We start from the raw sequence: 13,460 nt of genomic DNA, 5'->3' as shown, positions 1-13,460 counted from the left end.
AACACTAGCACTTTTGAAACGTCAAGTCTGTCCGTGTGTAGTGACTCTACCACCGGTTCGGAAGGCAGATTCTACCGAGAAGAAGCCGGCAAGAATCTCAGCAGTTGCTCTTTTCCAACATCAAAAATTTACATTTTACATTTTAACATTCATTTTTCTATCTTGTGAGAGATGAAAGCGGAGCCGGATGCTTCCAAGCAACCTTTTTGAACCACATTCAGTTGGTACTTGACTGAACCTTGTGTCATCATCATCATAATATAAACCTATTAAGGCCGTAGTCCACCAGGCTGGTGCAGTGCGGATTGGTGGACTCCACACACCTTTGTGAACATTATGTAAAACTCTCAGTCATGCAGGTTTACTCACGATGTTTTCCTACCCATTGTTTCCACCATTACTTAAAACGCACTTAACTTGAAAATGTTAGAGGTGCGTACTGGGATTCGAACTCGGCCCCCCAAAAGTGAAGTCGAGCTGAACTCACTGGGCTATCACCGCTTAACCTGAACCTGGTATTCTAGTCTGGAATGCTAAATACACCCATCGTTTAAGACGTACCTTAACTTTGACTGCTCAATAACTTTGCACACATTTTTATAACATACATACCTAGGGAGAAAAAAAGTAAACACTGTAGTCTAGTTTTTAGTTTTAAATTTGCCAGTCTGCACGGCTAGCATCTAGACAGAAAACTAATGCCCGTATTCACTAAAGGCACTTAGGCATCGCCTAAATTGAATGCCTTATTATTTAATAATAATAAATAAAATCCTTTATTGCCATACACTATTGTTAATTAGATTATTAACAAGATTATTAACTAAAAGATTATCAATTAATATTAACAATATGGCAAATGGCCGCAAACTCAGCCTTATGCTGTGCATTAGCAACAATGCTCAGCGCTGATTTTCAGTCTGCACGAGTATCAGACAGAGCAAACAACCGCGACGCCCGTTGCGTTATTACTGTAACTAGAGTAAATTTAAGAAAAAATTTAAATAAAAAAATCCAAATAAGCTGTAAAAGAGAGCAAATAAAACAAAACTAAGGAGATGGCTATAGAAAAAAAATTATTTCCAAATCTTAGATGATAACTATTGGTGAACGGTTGATGTAAATCTAGAAGTCTCCTTGATTTGGCGTCACTTATTTATGCTTTGCTTTTTTCGTCGTTAGTGAAAATTGGTATTAAACTTTTATGCACCGATTATATCCAGTAACTAGAGTTAAAATTTACTTTTCCACATAGTGTTCAGTGTTTTCCACCAATCAAAACACGTCAACGTCACGTCACGGGAAAAAGGAGAAGTTCCAAATATTATACTTGTAATATCAAACAGTACCAGTCGTTTCGCTGGTTTGATATTAAAATAGTATATTATTTGTATATTATATCAACTCGTGCGCCCATGCTCGGAGATCGGATAAAACTGTGTGACTCCTGCCCATGCTAGCCTCGCTAGAGCTATTTTTTATTCTATTTAAACACTCCATTTTACCACCTATACGAAGTTAGGAAAATAAAATGAAGAATAAAAATACGAAATGTAAGTAAAACTCCCCCGAGGCTCGGAGAGCACGTTAAGCTGTCTTCCCCGAGTATTATCACTAACCTGGGATAATAATCTTTAAATGCGTTATGTAATAACCCGCATTGTATTCAGCGTGGTGGGTTTACGCCCCAAACCCCCCTGTCCTATGACAGGAGCATGTGCCCATCAGTAATACGATAATAGGCCAATCATAGCGGGGAGGATGTGACCATAAGAAAGTATCACACGACCAGCGTATCAACAAATTACACACGTAAATGTAAACAATAAAGTACGCAATGGTAATTCATTAGTTAATCTAGAAACCGAGCCTAATGAAGTAATTTGTTTGAATTGCAAAACTGAGTGCCACTGCGTTACGCGAATCGCAATGGAGAGTCGTAAACGCTTTGTTTCGAAATACGTTGTCTTTTACTGTGGAATCATCATTATCAATCCATTACCGGCCGATTACTGGGCACGGGTCTCCTCATGGAATGAGAGGTGATTGGGCCGTAGTCCCACCACGCTGGCCGAGTGCGGATTCATGGAGTTCACACATTTTTGAAAACGTTATGGAGAACTCTCAGGCTTCATCTTGAGTCTATTAACAACCCTCAGCCTTTAAAGTTCCACAAGACCTCCTGTCTCATAGAAGAGAGAGTTTTAGCGCATAGACCCACCACGCTGCCCCAATCAGGTTGGTCGGTTTTAATGCTTTCCGATGCACGAAGGTTGACACCGCCACTTTTCTAAGTCCAGGCGAGTACAGATATTGGAGTAATAAGATAACAAGACGGTGGTGAACACTGGCCCTTATTTGGGAGGTCCGTGTTTCGATCCCCGGTGGGTAAAATTTGGGAATTTATAATTTCTAAATTACTTGTCTGTTCTGGTGGGCGGCTTTGGCTGTGGCTAGTTACCTTCCTAACGACAAAGACGTGCCGTTAAGCGAACAAGCGTATCTCTACAATGTCGCGTAGATGCCGATGAGGAGCACACATGTTTAATATATCTCTCTTAAAGGGCTAACAGGTAAGTATACTTCCATCTTAGTCAGCATCATGACCACCAGGTGATTTTGCAATAATTGGCTATATTATTGCAATTAAAAAAAGTAAAGACATGTTCATATTATTACATTTTAGCGGCATATGAAGAGAGTTGGTAGGTACTTTGTGTATTTTCGTATGCCGTTTGTTTATTTTTGAAAACAATGAGATAAGACACTTTCGATCAAGATAAATGGAAAACACGCGTCAGACTGTGATAACAATGGCGGCCATTGTCTTAACGACACGTTATAGGTATAGATGTTCTAAATTAAAATTGCTCCTCCACATTTCTCATATATAACTAAGGATGCAATTTGTGCTGCTTATGCCCACGAAGATTCGTATTTTTTACCGGGAAAATGTACCTACTACAGTTTATTTGACGGCAGACTGGCGCAGTGGCCTGCTTTCTGAGTCCAAGGCCGTGGGTTCGATTCCCAAAACTGGAAAATGTTTGTGTGATGAACATAAATGCTTTTCAGTGTCTGGTTGGGTGTATATTATAGGTATCTATGTATATTATCATAAAAATATTTTTTAGTTATCTTAGTACCCATAACACAAGCTACGCTTACTTTGGGGCTAGATGTGTGTATTGTCGTAGTATATTTATTTATTTATTTACTAGCTGTCTGGCGAACTACGTACCGCGGATCATTTTTTTTATGGTTTTGCCATATTTTTCACGACCGGACGCTTGCCTGACGCCAACCGTTCTTGGGAATGTTTTAAGATTATTTTTGTAGTAGAGATTTTGGTGGCAGAGCTCGTCCGGGGAAGTACTACCGCCGTGCTTATTTCTGCCGGTAAGTAGCATTGTCGCAATGTTGTGTTGCGGTCTGAAGGGCGTGGTTGCTGGTGTAATTACAGGCACATGAGTCTATACATTTAAAAAGAAGATCATAGGAAATAATAAATGTATACTAATACTATGTTATATAATATTAAATATCGCCTTATTTCAATTTACTTTCATGACATACCACAGTAATTTTTAACATAATTTTATGACAAAACAATTGGCTGAGCAATTATTTAATATTTAATATTAAAATAGATTTATTAACCTGATGATCTTTAATAGTAACTAATTATTCTCACACCTAATATATATTTCTACTAACACTAATTAGAATCCTGAAATCGTGTATTTGTAATAGTTATAAGGTTCAAACTGTTTTTTATTGCTATGCCCTCACAGGGCCTCATGACTATGTAAAGGCATGGATGCAAAAAAAAAAAATACATTTACGCGTCAGGTTGATGGACACATGGCAACACTTTGCATGTTGTGTTTTTTCCATGCCCTGCGAACTTTTGTTCTGTTTATATGCGATGGTTTTCCACTTACCCTCAGGTGGGCTGTCTGCTTGGTCCATCAATTATAAATTATAAAAAAAACAGCTATTGTTCGCGGATTTGTATGCAATTTTTTTGGTTTTTCATGAATGCTGCGGGTATCGTACAATTTCCCGGGATAGAACAGCCTATGTGTTAATCCAGGGTATAATCTATCTCCATTCCACAATTCTGTCAAATTGGTTTAGTAGTTTTTGCGTGTAAGAGTAACAAACATCCATCCATCCATCCATCCATCCATACAAACTTTGGCATTTATAATTATAAAAAAGATGAAACACAAACATTTAGTAGGTATTAGTGCCCCGGCATCTTCAGTACATCTAGATATCACAACATAAAATTGAGTTTTTTGGAACAATACAATCGTATATTAAAGCGTCAAAAACCACTCCACTTTAGTAGTGTTTCTCGAATAGGAACCTTTAACCTTAACCGCCTAGCCTGTTTGAGAAACTGGTGGAGAGGGTGTATACTGAAGTGGAGTGGTTAATAAAGTAGGCTAATATTAAAGCATCGAATTCTTTAATATTAGTCACTTCATTCCATTTAGCAGTTGACAGTAACTATTTACTTAGCAACTATTGGGAAAATGGGAAAAGTTCGTGAGCTAGCAACATTCCGCGGGTGTGAAGTGAGATGTGCGTGGGGGGGTTCACTGTTTTTTGACACAATGCACTGCATGCAATAATGACTGAATGAGGGTTCTGCATATTCAATGCCAAGTCTAAAATATCTTTATTCAAGTAGGCCGATAGGTGGCACTTTTGATTTTGCGTACGTAAGAATTACACGGTAGTGGAGGTTACGTACTGGAGGTTTTCTTCATTTTATATCATCTGCATACCCTGTGCATACCCTCTATGCACGCCACTGCACATTCGTAAACTTAAAACTAAAGCTACGAGGGTTCCAAACGCGTCCTGGTCTAAGAAGAAGCCCACAACAAACATAGCCGGGTGTTTTTTTTTGTTGTCACCATCTCACAATGTCATTTCAAATTATTACAAAAGCAACCTGGTTAGAGCAATAATTCACACCCAAGCTTTTTTATCGATAACGTAGTCCTTTATACTATAATAAGACTTTTCTATGAGCTAACGTTTAATACAAACTTTGAAATTTTTAAGAGACATCTCCTCTTAATTCTCTCTTAGATCTATTCTTAATTCTGTGATAAATAGTTATTCAGACTGAGAAATCGCAAGGGGTTTATGCACTTATCAGGTTTTCTTTATTCCTGATGTAATGTGCCTATGAGATTAATCGTGCTTTATAACGAACAATCCAGATTATCTACGTAAGCTTACATTAAGTAGGATTATACCTTAATCGCTACGAAGGCTACCTTCGGCGTTAGGTGCTAAAGGTACGTTTGTATGTTAGAGATTTCCGGATAAAGTGCTTGTATCGTTCACGGCGGAATTTTTGCATTACTCCTTCTGGTACTTGATAATGTAGTCTTAGATGGAGGGAGTATGGTAGTGCTAGAAATCCTGAACCCCTAATAGTCAACGCTAAATCTCTTAGCGGCACATCTTTGTCTGTTATGTGGTAACTAGCCACGGCCGAAGCCGGAAATTGCATATTACTCGTGGGCGCCGATTTTGTAAATTGTAATCGTAGCATACTGTTGACTACTCTTTATAATATCAATAATAAAAATGAAATAACTTTATCTTCAAAATGATAACAACATCAATTGCTAGACTTGTAAATGCTTGCCTAGCTAGTTAAAATATAAAATCTTAACGGCCGATTGGCGCAGTTTGCAGAGACCCTGCTTTCTTAGCCCAAGGCCGTGGGTTCGATTCTTACTACTGGAAAATGTTTGTGTGATGAGCATGAATGTTTTTCAGTGTCTGGGTGTTTATATGTATATTCTAAGTATTTATATATATATTATTCATAAAAGTATTTATCAGTCATCTTAGTACCCATAACACAAGCTACGCTTACTTTGGGGCTAGATGGCGATGTGTGTATTGTCGTAGTATATTTATTTATTTATTTATTTATCTTAACTCTTTTCGTTAAAATTCGAATAGTTACTTCCTGGCGCAGTGGGCAGTGGTGAGTGATGTGGTCTTAACAGTTGGAGAGCCCGGGTTTGATCCTTAGCATGGCAATTTGGGTAACGTGCCGCCAAGCTATTTTGCGTTTACTCTAACCCACATACATACATAACACTCCTTTTTTTTTGCAGTCGCGAAAAAGTACCAAACATATTGCTGTTATTTTCAAACTGTTTGATAGTAACGTTTTTGTCTCAGGTAATTGAATATTCAAGAGGCGTGTCCAATTACAAGGAAAGGAGACGAGCGAGGTAAGCTGAGCTATTGTCGTCTTTTCGACTTATCTGGGGTAAGATGACTAGTAACTCTTGACTAAACTGCTTCTCTCGTCTGGTGGTAATAAGAAGAAGAAACACTTTATTGTATGAAAAACATATAGGAATATAAGTAGTTTACAGAAAAAAAAACAGTTTCCCCGACTGATTTCGGAGACGGTGGTCAATCTCCAGAGAGATTTTAAAACTACGCGGGAGCAAATAGAGCACAAGCGTGTGCGCAAACGCAGGTGCACTATCTATTCCTTCGATCGTGCAGTCCGATGGGAAAGCAGATCCGACACGCCCGGAAAGAGATCAGGCGCAGGACCGACAGCTACACGTGCTCTCTGAGGCACGGCGATGAACCATCGCTAATGTCCATACCACGGCTAGTGGGTACTAAGGATTTGTTGATAGAAAAATCAATATTATCCATTGACCCGACCCGGAGATCGAACCCAGGACCTCGTAGTCTGCAGTCGAACATGCTAACAACGAGGCAGTTTACAGAAAAGGATACCGAAGGCACGCAAAGGCGACCTTATTTCTGTAAGCAATCTCTTACAGCGTCCTTTGTGGATAGGACTTTAAGATAACTGCGCTCACCGTTACGATAATTAGGTCGTCACAAAGGTGCGCCTATGGATGTTTAACATGAAAACTTCTATGATATGAGTAAGCTTTCTGCAAGTCGAAGTGAGACTTGCAATGCAAGTGAAATGGTAACCCTACTATCGCAGTGCAAGTCGCCCAGCGCCCATTCGCCTCAGCCGCGAAGCCTCAAGGCCCAGTCAGGCAGTCACCTGCCGAGTAGCGCCCGCTACAGCCGCGGAATGTATCTATAGCGATCGATTCGCACCGAACTCACACCCACAGCGATCTATTTGCACCGAAATTTAATGTTTTATTCTTCAATATCGCTTCTACCCGCGTAATTGTGACGTGACAAATATTAATAGTGAAGTGAATGAAATTTCTCTCCCATTTTTGGGGTCTTGATTATTGTTGTATCTTATTTTACGGATGTGCAGGTAAAGTTTAATTACTTGATTAAGTTATAATTTAATTAGATGTTTATAAACGTAAACAGGGAAGTGTTTAATTATTTTTATGTTAATTATAATTATATGGATAGGTATGGAAGAGAAAAAAAAAAATCTAATTACGACTAGGAAATTGTTGTGTTTCTTTTTAAGTATAACATTAAATTATTATTTAAATAACTAGGTACAGTGTAACATCTACAAAATACTTACGAATTCGAAGTTAATTAATAAATATTAGAGTTGGTATTTTTGTAATTTAGTAGATACGAAAATTTCGTTTATAATATAATAACTACCAGACTCTAATTTTTAATAGTTTTTAATAAACACAGACAGCATCTTTTCGTTATGTTATGTTTTTTGATACCCAGTTACCAACCGATAAAACAAAAAGGACGATCCGTAGATAAAGATGTTATTCATGCATTTCCACTGCTTATCAAAAATCAAATCTTTACCTTTATAATCTAATCTTCACTGTATCATTTTGCACTTTCTCATATAATTTATATGCATAAAATATAAAATGTAATATCATACAAATAACATTGTTTAAATAAAAATCATACGCATACAAAATCATACATAATTATAAAGACGTTAACCTAGAATAATAACTAAATATCCAGTTTTAATGTTGGTGTCCTTTCAAACAAAGGAGGAAAGCGCGGTGATTCGATTAATTAATATATTTGCACGACTACGTTTAACATTATTACGAATTCTTTTTGCATTTTATAATAATACTCCAGAATGTGTCTAGAGTAAGGTTTCTATAATATTCCTATAGCTCCGTTCGTACTACATTTAAAATAATAAGTATTAAAAACAAACTTTTTTCGCGCATATACAAACATACCGGAAATCAGGCAACCTTACATTTTTACGGTTGGTTTAAATAATGATAATTTTTATAGGAACTTTCTCATCCCCATTCCTCCGATATTTCACCATGTAATTTTTGCCCGTTTTCACTAACGACCGAACAAGGCAATGCCTAAATAAGTAACGCCTAATCTAAGGATATTCCTAGACTTACATCAACCGTCCACCAATAGTTATAACGTAAGAGTTGGTGAAACGTTTTTATTCTACAGACATCGCCTAAATCATTAGGCATTCGATTAATGAGATGCCTGTCAGTCAGTCAGTATTCAGGGCGGCCATAAATTTATACAAAAACTAACAACATGGCCTACATAAAGTACCAGGATAACATATATACCGAGGAGATTTTTTGTTATTTATTTTGTAAGGAACATGAAGGAACATGAGGAACATGAGAAAAGTAACCTTTAAAAACTTTTATATTATTACCGCTTAATATCTAAGTTTCTTAGCCATAATGAAAGTGTTTATATACAGTTACTGTGAATTGTTCAAAAGTTACAATAAATGCAAAGTAACTCAACCTACGAACGACTTTATTGATTGAGTCGTTTATTAAAATTCGTGCACCTTAACGACCGTGACATTTAAAAAGTCATAATAATAATTAGTCAAAACTGGTATATTTAATGAATCTTTAAATTACCTACAGTTATAAGCAAGGTTGTAACCCTACAGTGAGTGTTCAAAAGGGCTAGAATTAAGGCCGGTCAGCAAAAATCACACAATAAAAAACCTGAACTGAGCCACAGGAAACTAAAAAAGTGAACCGTATTTTGGAACCACTTTCAAAATTCGTACTAAATAAGCTAGAATCCCGCGCGAGTTAGAATAATATATAATTTTATAACTACCCTCATGACCAATGTGTTAGTGAAGCAAGACAGGAAGGTAGGTTTAAAAAAAATGGAGTGATCACAATGTGACATGTTAATAGATCGGTGCATTTCATCAAAAAATACTGTGTAGTAGACATTTTGAAGTTATTAAAGTGTGGTGTTCGATATTGTGACCTGATTAACTTGTAAAAGGAACAGTTATGGTAGGTACCATTAATATTTAGATTTGTAAATATTACTTACAAAATGGCGTAGTGGTGTGTCTTGTTCGACACAGTGAAAATAAGTTGCTTGCGCAGATAAGCGAACTGTTCGTAAAGAAGATGAACATCTGGTAACCTGTTGGCAAAAGTTTGTTAAAACGACAGCTGATAAGAGCAGTATTTTCATGTGCAGAGTAGGTACTGGTTCGTTAGCCAAGCTTTTTGAATCAGCATTGGTTTAATAGATTTTGAATTTTAAATTTGGAATTTAGTATATTCGACGCTAGATATATCTTTCTGTACCTGAACCGGGTTGGTTATGACATAATCAAATAAAATATGGAGCAAAAATAAATTATAATTTGTGTCGTCGCAATTTGAACAACAAAGGCGAAGTACTTTTAAATCATCGACACTTCTGGTAACAAGCAAATAATATTTAATTAAATTATTATTATTGAAGGTGTGATGTTTGTTTGAGAAGGTGGTGAGAGTTAAATGAGAGTCGTGACCATATTTCTGACTGTCTCGATGTTATGATAATATGAAAACAATAATGAGTATTTTTGTTGTTTTAATTTTTTTATTATTTATTTATACTGATACTTTACTAGTAACTATGGGAGGGGTTAACACAACAATAACCACTTTGAACGCTAAACAGTAAATCGCTCACTAACATAAAATCGCACATCCTTCTCATATTATAAATGTGAAAGTGTGAATGTTTGTTACTCAAAAACGCAAAAAGGGCAGAACGGATTTGGATGAAATTTGGCATGCATGGAAAAGAACATAGGCTATTTTTTATCCGATTAGATTCCTTAAGTAGTTCCCGAGGGAAAATTTTAAAGTCCTCGCAGACGAAGTCGCGGGCAAAAACTAGTAGGCCATAAAGCAAAACTAACGGCTCAATTCGACACAGTGCAATAAATTGTAACATAACCCAACATAACATAGGAACTGACGTGCAAATGATCAACTAAATTGCAGCAAGTGTTGCACGCATCGCGTTCTCGGGTGCCGCAATCCAAACACATCGTGGAAATGACGAATTTTAGTCTTTGAGTAAAAGTGTATAATGTAGTAAGACGATGTCGCAAAGCAAGTTGTTGCGCTACGATTTGTGGTCTAATGTTGGTATGAGTTGCACGCTCGCGATCGTTTTCGAGTAACAATAACGTCACAGTAAAAATGACCTATATGACAACTGGAAAATGTTTGTGTGATGAAAATTAGAGTTTTTCAATGGCTGGGTGTTTATCTGTATATTATAAGTATTTATGTATATTATTCATAAACATATTCATCAGTCATCTTAGTACTCATAACACAAGCCACGCTTACTTTGGGGCCAGATGGCGATGTGTGTATTGTCGTAGTATATTTATTTACTAAATTTATGAAGACTACTAAATATGTGAAAAGCGAAAACATAAGCATGTAACGTTTTAAAATAAACACTCAAACTACGCGTGTAATAATAAAATAATTAAAGAAACCTATGTTATTTATTGTTAAAGCCAAATTAAGGGTTTGAATTGAATAAAAATTAAGTTGAAGCTTCAGGTCGACTACTATTCTAAACCTACATTGATAAACACGCCTTAGATCTCAATTTCCGAATCAAAGACCTGAACTATTTAAATATATATATATAAAACTTTATTTATGGTTTTAATACACATATTTTCGTGGAATCTCCTCATCTTAACTTTGTGATATAAATCCCAAGGAAATTCCTGGGACTACTCGAGACTAACGATTGTATTTCCAAACAATAATAAATACATTCAGTTCCTAACATGGAAACACCTCGTATTTTGAAATATGTTAAAAATAATCAATAATGATAACCCTTTTAATAACTAATTTCCTAAAGAATTGTGAACCCGCGCCACGATAGTATCCTCCTTTTGTAAGTCGGTTCAGAATGCAGATTAACTTGACGACAAGCCCGTAGCTCGTAACACGATAATCAGGTGTAATTTATACGGTGACATTGAGTCGAGTAAACACTGCTTCGTTGAGCAATACAAGTTGACGCGCCTAAAAGCCATTAACTAAGACAATATAGGAAGAATTTGAGTCATGAATCAATTAAGACTTCTTAAACAGCCTATCAATGTTCCGCTGCTATATATTTTTGCCTCACTTACAGATCAGAGATATTTCGAGCTAAGACTAAAATTATTATCAAAAAATTATTTATTTCTACAATTTAAGGTAGGATAACACGAATTTCTGACTTTGTTGGCTGAGAGTTTTGTGTCTTGAGACACAAAACTCAGCCGACTGAGAAGACTTTTTGGTCGACTCTGGAATGTTACCTAGGATTTCATAAATCAGTAGTCATACATGCTAACAACGTATGGCATGCACTGCAGCTAAACGGTAATTAGGTATATTTTATACGGTGACATTGAGAAGAGTAAACAGTTGCTACGTTGAGCAATAAACGTATAAGTTGATGCACCTTAAAATCACCAACTAACAAAATATAGGAAACGTTTTGAGTCACCGTTCATTTAGACATTCAGACTTTCCCCTTGGATTAAATGTCTCCCAGCCGTGAAGAGTGGCCTAAAACCTAGCCCAAAAAACCCAAACTGAAGTCGAGCCCTGTAGGGTTAGCATACGCGCCCAGAGAGATTTATCTCCCCCATTATCTCTTTAGAAAAAAGTGTATGCGTGTAACCTTTACGCGCGATTAAAGTAAAACTTTTATTATTATTTATTGATGAAAGAGTAAAATGGTCCTGGGACCCCGCCATTCCATTTAATATTCTATTTAAAATTCATTAATATCACTTTCACATTTCATAAATATTTTCATTTGTTAAATTTAATAATTAAGAGTAGGAAGGTTAGATCAGCACATGTCAATATGTCATTGAATATTATAGAAAGTCGCAATCGTCAGAAAATTTATTAATAATATATTTATTACAAAAGTAATAAATAAACAAGTATATTAAGAGATTTTCAAAAAACAATTATTTTTACCTATTGAATTTTAATTCACTTTGCTGTTCACAATTTGAAAATATTGGAAATAAATAATCCTAATTGATTATGATATTTGCCACTAGCTGGTGTATAAGTCAAGAAGCGTGGAATTTATGACATATACTGACGACCAATCAAAATTATTATTTTTAAATAGCGGAAACTACACAGACGTCTGACGTAAGCGTTACTTCCGTCAAAGATAATAATCTCGTAGCCCGTATGCTAGCCCTACGGGGCTGTGCTAGAATCCATTCGAAAAAAAAAACCAAAATGTGTATACGTTTGCGGGGTGCCTTAGCGAGCTAATCTGATTCGTGGTGTAACTCTTGAGTTGGTGCTCGGATTTGGACATAAGAAAATTGTTCTTACCGCGAAATATTTCATTGCACCATCTTGCTATTGTGTTGTAGAGCATTTTATATTTATATTTTATTTTTTAAAGGAATTTAACATTGTAGGTAATAATGCTGGTTCGGTTGTACAAATGTAATAAATCTTGAAGTAAATGGAACAGTTGATGCAAAAGCGGTGATAGCCTAGTGGTGGACTTCACCTTACCCTTCGAAGCGCCCGAATTCGATCTTGGGAACGCACCAATAACATTTCGGAGATATGTGCTTTTTAAACATTCTTGATGCTATTGTTTATTGTTATTTTTTGATGACTATTAGGTGTCTTCAAGTTATTCACAAATAAAATTTTATATTCGAGTGTTTTTACCTATACTTGGAAGGAGTGTGCGTTTTCAAAAAAAATCTAACATGTGTTTTTTTTAAGTAGGCTAACATAAGCACTTTTGAAAAATCAAGTCTGACTTTACCACCGGTTCGGAACGCAGATTCTACCGAGAAGATGCCGGCAAGAAACTCAGCAGTTGCCGTTTTCCAACATAAACAATTTACATTTTACATTTTAACATTCATTTTTCTATCTTGTATGAGCTTTCAATTAAATATCACTTCTGCTACCGGTGAAGGAAAGCATCGTGAGGTAACCTGCATGTTTGAGAGTTCTCCATATGTTCTCAAAGGCGTGTGAAGACTGTCAATCCGCATTTGGCCAATAGTCAGTGCTGTGAACTACGGCCTGTACGCTTCTCATCCTGAGAGGAGACCAGTGACATGCTGACGTATGCGATTGCAGTTTTAATTAAAGAAAGAAATCCCTCAAAAGGCGGCAAAACATTGA

The 13,460-nt window shown here is 36.3% G+C and overlaps 1 protein-coding gene across 5 annotated transcripts in view; it reads left to right on the top strand.

The window, feature by feature from the left end:
- Nucleotides 1-13,460, top strand: part of LOC120631615 (disheveled-associated activator of morphogenesis 1) — a 179,414-nt gene that overhangs the window by 54,310 nt on the left and 111,644 nt on the right. For 2 of the 5 annotated variants that reach the window (XM_039901267.1, XM_039901265.1), the window contains exon 1: nt 7,075-7,315. The exons of 1 other annotated variant lie outside the window; for it this stretch is intronic. Coding sequence is in view for 1 of the 4 variants with exons in the window: in XM_039901268.1 (XP_039757202.1) it covers nt 9,258-9,260 (3 nt within the window). In the remaining 3 variants the exon portion in view is untranslated. Of the gene's footprint in view, nt 1-7,074; nt 7,316-9,132; nt 9,261-13,460 lie in introns of those variants that run through there. 2 more of the 5 variants (XM_039901268.1, XM_039901266.1) reach the window with 1 other exon arrangement.

Source organism: Pararge aegeria, chromosome 18 (assembly GCF_905163445.1).
Source record: "Pararge aegeria chromosome 18, ilParAegt1.1, whole genome shotgun sequence".
NCBI classification, from domain to species: domain Eukaryota; kingdom Metazoa; phylum Arthropoda; class Insecta; order Lepidoptera; family Nymphalidae; genus Pararge; species Pararge aegeria.
This window is presented reverse-complemented; position numbering and strand designations above follow the sequence as displayed.